This window comes from Bison bison, unplaced genomic scaffold (genome assembly GCF_000754665.1).
Source record: "Bison bison bison isolate TAMUID 2011002044 unplaced genomic scaffold, Bison_UMD1.0 scf7180017862692, whole genome shotgun sequence".
NCBI lineage: Eukaryota > Metazoa > Chordata > Mammalia > Artiodactyla > Bovidae > Bison > Bison bison.
In genome coordinates this window covers 43,101-49,828 of record NW_011493264.1, presented here as the reverse complement: position 1 = coordinate 49,828, position 6,728 = coordinate 43,101, and the positions used below count along the sequence as shown (strand labels likewise).

Genomic DNA, 6,728 nt, shown 5'->3' with positions numbered 1-6,728 from the left:
GGTCTTTGTGGGTGTGTCCTTCCGCTGAGGCAGGAGGCTGCTTCCCGGTGCAGCGGGTCCCGTGGCGCTCACAGCGGCGGGCCATGGCTCCTGCCGCCAGACCGCTGCCGGGCCTGGGTATGCCGGGGTACACGCGGGCGCGTGGGCCCGGGTGTGCTGGGGTGCGCGCGGGCGCGTGGCGCTGGGTCCCAGTCAAGCAGTGCGTGCACGTGCGGTTTGCTGTTTTGCCCACCGTGTCTCGGGGGAGCTTTCCCAGCAGTGAGAGGCCGGCCCAGAGGGTACCTTCGTCTGGAGTTTTGCTGAAGCAGCCAGACGCCCCTCTCCTCGGCGCTGTGTGCGTGTCCTCCGTTGGCCTGCCCACAGCCTTGCTGGGGCCGCCCGGTGCTCCGGCTTCGGGCGCTGAAGGAAGGCTGCGAGTGCTCTTAGTTCCCCTTTTCTCTGTGCGCGATCTGTCCTCCTCCCCCTGCCGTCAAGTTCGAGTTGTCCGTCTGGCCGGGCGTGCTCCGGAAGCCCTTCATCAGAAATGTATGTTACCAGCGGTGTCCTGTTTGCCGTCTGTGTTTTGATCTTGGTATGTTTTGCTGTGTGAGTTTCATTCTTATGTGGTCAAATTCATTAAGTTTTTTTTTTTTTTAGTTGTTGCTAGGAAGGTTTCCCGGAGAAGGCAATGGCACCCCACTCCAGTACTCTTGCCTGGAAAATCCCACAGATGGAGGAGCCTGGTGGGCTGCAGTCCATGGGGTCGCGAAGAGTCGGACACGACTGAGCGACTTCACTTTCACTTTTCACTTTCGTGCATTGCAGAAGGAAATGGCAACCCACTCCAGTGCTCTTGCCTGGAGAATCCCAGGGACAGGGAAGCCTGGTGGGCTGCCGTCTGTGGGGTCGCACAGAGTCGGACGCGACTGAAGCGACTTAGCAGCAGCAGCAGGGAGGTTTCCTTTTACTTTAGGGTTGTAAGGAAGTTTATCCTTATTTTTTAGATGACTATAAAGACGTTGCTATGTTTCCCTTCCTGATCTGTGTGGAATTTGTGTGGATGAACAGCTCTCCCACAGTGGCAGGTCTCATCGCGCCCTGCGCTTCCGTGCCGCCCTGGGCCTGTCCCTGGATCTTGCGCTGGCCCATCTCTCCGTGCACTGGTGGTGTTTACATCAGTGGCCGTGGTTGTAGACGGCAGCGTTGGGGGCAGCTACTGGGTGCTTCCAGGATGTCCTGTCCTTTCTGTCCCCTTCTGTTCTGCCCTGCGAGCATGCTCATCGGCTCTCTGCCTCAAGCGGTGGTAGACTCCCCAGGGCTGTGCCCTGACCTGGGGGGCACACATCCCGCCGCCTCTGTTCTGTGCCCGACCGCTGAGACGGGTGGTCTTCCTGTCGCGTCTTCTAACCACGTGTTGTCCGTGTGAGTTAGAGCTAATTTTTCTTCCTGTCCCAGCCAGTCAGGTGAGGTCGTGGTTCCTTCCGCCTTCCCTCGTGCGCAGTCTTGCGCCTCTTCCTGTCCAGCCTGCATCTGCTCTGCTTTCTCATGTCTCCTCTCGAGGGAAACACTGGGCAGGGGGTGGGCATGCAGGCCTTGACACACACGTCTCCCCCAAGCACAGCTTCAGGGTTGAGCGTGCGTGTGTGCTTTGTGTTAAAAATAGATATTCTTTGGTTTCTCTTTTTATGCAAATTTTTGTCACGGAAGGATTTAAATTTTATAGACTTGATTGGTTTTTCTCTTCTTAGATCTAGAAACACAATGAATTATATAAATTGATTTCCTAATATTGAGCCATTTTTAGAATAAACCTCATTTGCTCACTACCTTCTGTGCCATTTACGAAGTGAGGATCTTGTTATTGCCTGTGATAGAGTCCAGCGCTCCTTTTGCGAGTGCTGCACACTCTGCTCTGAGATGCAATCCCTGGAGGAGCAGGAAGGCTGGCTGCTCTGGGGTTTCCTGCTGCTCTAGTGTCGGGAACCCTACACTGTGCTTTTCCTTCTTTCTTTTTCACAGTCCTCTTGATTGATGACTGCTTTCGGTATAGATAGGGAAAGGGTGGCCACCTCTGTCTCCTCCCAGAGTTTCCCTTGACCTCAGAAAGCTGCTGAACTTCTGGCAGTTTGAGGATTTCGATTATTTTTGTTTTCTTTCCCCACATGAGTTGTCTGTGTTAACCGGTTGTGAGAGAGAGGGAGGAAGAGTGTATAACTACATGCAGGGCTCATGTCTGACAGAAAGAGCGTCCTGCTGCAGAAACAGCAGCTAACCTGGTTAGTCAGCATGTCCCTGCTCTCTGGCCACGTCCTGCCTGGCGTGTGGCGCCACCGTGATGGAAACAGGCTCGGGGCTGGGCCGGGTAGAGAATCAACAGCTGAAGCTGGGAGGCCGGTTGTGTTCACACTCCCTGGGGCCCGCTGCCCAGAGGTGACACTTCCGCTGAGCCTGTTCTCAAGCAGGGCCTGAGGCCGGGGAGGCGGGAGGCGGTGGGACGGGCATCCCTACACGGGAGAGTGCCGTGGAAAAGCCGCTTTTCCGGAGCCTCCAAGTGTTTTTTTTCTTTGGTCCTTTTCCTGCCTTAGGCTTCAGCAACCGTTGCCATTCCCAAAGAGCACCATCGCTTTGTAATTGGCAAAAATGGAGAGAAACTGCAAGACTTGGAGCTAAAAACTGCAACCAAGATCCAGATCCCGCGCCCGGATGACGCCAGCAATCAGATCAGGATCACGGGCACCAAGGAGGGCATCGAGAAGGCACGCCACGAGGTGCTGCTCATCTCTGCAGAGCAGGTGAGGCCGGCCTGTTCGTGTGCTGTGCGCGCATCAGTGTGGGCGAGATCCCAGCGAGCCCTCGCCAGGCGCTCACGCCTGCCCTTCCTGCCTGTGTGTGAGCAGCGCGTGTATCACGGTGTGGGCATGATCCCAGCGACCCCTAGCTGGGTGTTCACGCCTGCCCTTCCCGCCTGTGCGTGTTAGAGAGAGACCCCACCCCCCCCCACTCCCAGGCGGGCCCTCATGTCTGCCCCTCCCACCCAGGACAAGCGTGCTGTGGAGCGGCTCGAGGTGGAGAAGGCCTTCCACCCCTTCATCGCAGGGCCTTACAACCGGCTGGTGAGCGAGATCATGCAGGAGACGGGGACACGCATCAACATCCCGCCGCCCAGCGTCAGCCGCACCGAGATCGTCTTCACGGGCGAGAAGGAGCAGCTGGCTCAGGCCGTGGCTCGCGTCAAGAAGATTTACGAGGAGAAGGTAGCCTGCCGGGCAGGGAGAGACCAGCCCCGCCCTGTCCATGGCCTTTTCGAGATGACCCGCTTCCCAGGGGTCAGCTCCGCCTGTGCTCCCCTGCCCTGCCTGCGGCGGACACCCTGCCCCCAGCTGACCGGGCCTCTGAGGGAGCAGGGAGCCTGGGACGGTGGGCTCTGGGGTCTGAAACTGGCTCCTTGCTTTGGAAAGAGGACGTGGCCTATTGGTCTCTGCCTGGTTGCTGTGGTTAGTCAGCTTGATGTAAACTCTGCAGCCACCTTCCCGAGGCGAGGACCCGGGCAGTGACAAGCAGCTCCCGGGGCTGGGCTGGCGCCACCCTCGCACAGGGCTCAGTCGCTGCACTCGGGGCCCTGTGTCCTGTCCACTGCGCTGACACCCTTGTGCACACTGCTTCTCCTCAGAAAAAGAAGACCACGACCATCGCAGTGGAGGTGAAGAAGTCCCAGCACAAGTACGTCATCGGTCCAAAGGGCAACTCCCTGCAGGAGATCCTGGAGAGAACCGGGGTCTCCGTGGAGATCCCACCCTCGGACAGCGCCTCTGAGACGGTGATACTGCGAGGCGAGCCCGAGAAGCTGGGGCAGGCACTGACTGAAGTCTACGCCAAGGTGACCTCTCGGGGGTCAGAGGACCAGGGCGGGAAGGGGGCGCTCAGCCTGGCAAGCCCCCCAGCCTGGTGCGCATGGGAGCAGACTCCGCAGACTCATGGCTTTGTTTCCTGGTTCCCTAGGCCAACAGTTTCACCGTCTCCTCCGTCTCTGCTCCCTCCTGGCTCCACCGTTTCATCATCGGCAAGAAAGGGCAGAACCTGGCCAAAATCACTCAGCAGATGCCAAAGGTGAGGGGCCGGTCTCTTCCGTGCCAGGTGGGTGGGGTCGTCCCCTCTCTGGCACTCGCTTTGTCCTGGGTGCCTCTGAAGACCACTGGCGGGTTTTAGAGAGGAGCTGTTGTGTGATTGTCAGCTGGCCCACGGTCACCAGGGAGAGCACAACACATTTTTTTTCAAATGTCCATGTTCCTTTGGGAGAGTGTCTCAAGAAGCACCTCATTTAGCTGTGACAGTGTCGTGATTGTGAGTAGTTACGTCTGAGAAGCCTATGGCGCAGAACGGGCGCTTGGGCTGTGGAGGGGGCGGAGGAGGCCCCTCCCTCCCCCAGTCCCAGTGTCCAGGGAGGCCCCTCCTTTCCCAGTGCCCGGGGAAGCCCCTCGGTGCTCCAGTCCCAGTGCTCCGGGGCTGCAGTAGATCTAGTGGCCCTCGGGGAAGCCCCTCAGTGCTCCAGTCCCAGTGCTCCGGGGGCTGCAGTAGATCTAGTGGCCCTGGCAGGGACCCTGTGCGTGGCGTCTCGCTCCTGTCTTGCTCAGAGTCCTGGTCCCCGCGGGCCAGGGGGCTTGAGCAGTGTGGTGTTGGGGTGCTTCTGCAGTGGTTCTGGTGACACGCAGGGGGCCTTGCTGTTGGCACAGGGTGGTTCCTGCCAAAGCCACAGTAGTCCCCACACCCCCCTCCCCCAACCTGTTCTGGAGCCTGTGGGTGGGCCACGGACCCCGAGGGCAGCCTGGGCTCCGGAGGGGCTTCTGCGCCGTGCTGTCCTCACAGCTGGACGCGTGTTGGTGCGGCAGGTCCACATCGAGTTCACGGAGGGCGAGGACAGGATCACACTGGAAGGCCCCACGGAGGATGTCAGCGTGGCCCAGGAGCAGATCGAGGCCATGGTCAAGGACCTGGTAAGGGGTCCCCAGCCGCACCCCGAGCGCCGGCCGAGCAGGCACAGCCATCAAGGCCTCGGAGGGCCGGGGAGGGCCCGGAGTTCAGGACGGCCCAGGGAGAGGGCCCGCGCCCAGAAGGAGGATGTGTTGGGGGCCCTGCAGCTGAGGGAGCAGGGCAGTGGCAGCCGCTGGCCTCCAGACTTCGGTCATGGCGGCCTGCCTATCTGTGGGGAGATCTGGGCGCGTGTCATGGACTCAGTCTCCACAGCCTTGCTCTGTGTGCCCCCTGCAGATTAACCGGATGGATTACGTGGAGATCAACATTGACCACAAGTTCCACAGACATCTCATTGGGAAGAGCGGAGCCAACAGTGAGTGAGGGGGCGCTCCAGGTTGCCGGGGGGTCCCGTGCAGAGCCTTGGACAGGGCTCCCCGAGGCTAGCGCTGAAGGTGCCTGGGGCCGTGTCGTCACGTTGAGCCAGACCTGCAGGGCTGGGCTCTGCCCGCCAGGGCCCTCGCAGGCGCCACTTGACCACACGCCTGCTGGGCGGACAGCCTCAGCTGAGGACCGAGCCCTGAGTGGGCCAGCAGGCAGCCGCCGAGAGAGCGGTCTGCCCGCGTCCACGGGTGTTGGGCACGGTTCAAAACCCACGCCTCCCCTCAGTGTGGCTGCGCGGCCCCACGGTGCTCTCCAGCCCTGAGCAGCCTGCCCCCGGCTGTGACCCCGCTGCAGGTGGAGGGGGCACCCCGTGAACCTGCCCTCCTGAACTGTACGGTCCTGGCTTGCTCAGAGTCCGCGGGGGCGAGTCGCTGCTGCCCGGCCCATGCACTCACCTTCACAGAAGGTGGGGGCAGGTCCTGACGCTGACTCCTGGTTTCTGTTCCCGGAAGGACAGGCCACTGCGGTGTCTGCCCTGCTTTCTCCTGGTTCACTTGCTCACCTTGATTTTATTTCATGTAAACTCTGCTGCTTGTCTGCTATGTCCTTGGTTCTTGTCCTGCGAGGACCAGCCTAGAGCAGCCCTGCCCCACAGAGACCGCCCCGAGCGGGCAGCTCCCGGGGGTGTCTGCATGTGCACAGCCCCTGCTTGGCACCCCTTTGAGGAGCTTGGTTTCCCTTGACTATCCAGCGTGCAGAACGCTGACCCCGTTTCCTGGTGGGCGAGCTTGGGCCTCTGTTGACGGGGTGACAGGAGGGCTGAACAATCCACTGGTTTTGCAGACAGTGAGGGCTGAAGTCTGTCTAGACAGCGTGGCCCCCATGTGGCTCCATGGGGATCAATGAGGGTGCTCTTATCTTCAGGTACTGTGGACTCCTCTGGGTTTCATGGCTTGTTTTTTACTGTGTCTTTTTGAGAGTAATTTTTTCTAAGCTGTGGAGTATGAGCTGCCACAGTGGTCTCTGTCCACATTAGCGACGCCCCAGCCACGCCCAGCCCAGCATGCTTGGGTGCTGGGCGGCCCTTGCCCTGGGCGTGGAACGCTCTCAGGGAGGCAGCAGCGTGTGGTCCCTCTGGGTGGTGGCTAGTCAGGGCTCCTCGTGGGGCGCGGGAAGGCCTCCCGCCCTTGTGCCTGTGGATAGTGGCTTGGGTCGGGGCAGGGTGGCTCTGCGCCCAGTGGTGTCTGCCGTGTCCCCAGTAAACAGGATCAAGGACCAGTGCAAGGTGTCCGTGCGCATCCCTCCCGACAGCGAGAAGAGCAGCCTGATCCGCATCGAGGGTGACCCGCAGGGCGTGCGGCAGGCCAAGCGGGAGCTGCTGGAGCTCGCCTCCCCCC

At 60.6% G+C, this 6,728-nt stretch overlaps 1 protein-coding gene across 4 annotated transcripts in view; it reads left to right on the top strand.

The window, feature by feature from the left end:
- The window catches only part of HDLBP (high density lipoprotein binding protein), a 59,069-nt gene that overhangs the window by 39,974 nt on the left and 12,367 nt on the right, over positions 1-6,728 (top strand). For 3 of the 4 annotated variants that reach the window (XM_010832882.1, XM_010832884.1, XM_010832883.1), the window contains exons 6-12: positions 2,565-2,771; positions 3,018-3,233; positions 3,650-3,856; positions 3,979-4,086; positions 4,866-4,970; positions 5,245-5,323; positions 6,591-6,709. In XM_010832882.1, the coding sequence (XP_010831184.1) occupies positions 2,565-2,771; positions 3,018-3,233; positions 3,650-3,856; positions 3,979-4,086; positions 4,866-4,970; positions 5,245-5,323; positions 6,591-6,709 (1,041 nt within the window). The remainder of the gene's footprint in view (positions 1-2,564; positions 2,772-3,017; positions 3,234-3,649; positions 3,857-3,978; positions 4,087-4,865; positions 4,971-5,244; positions 5,324-6,590; positions 6,710-6,728) is intronic. The other variant, XM_010832885.1, reaches the window with a different exon arrangement.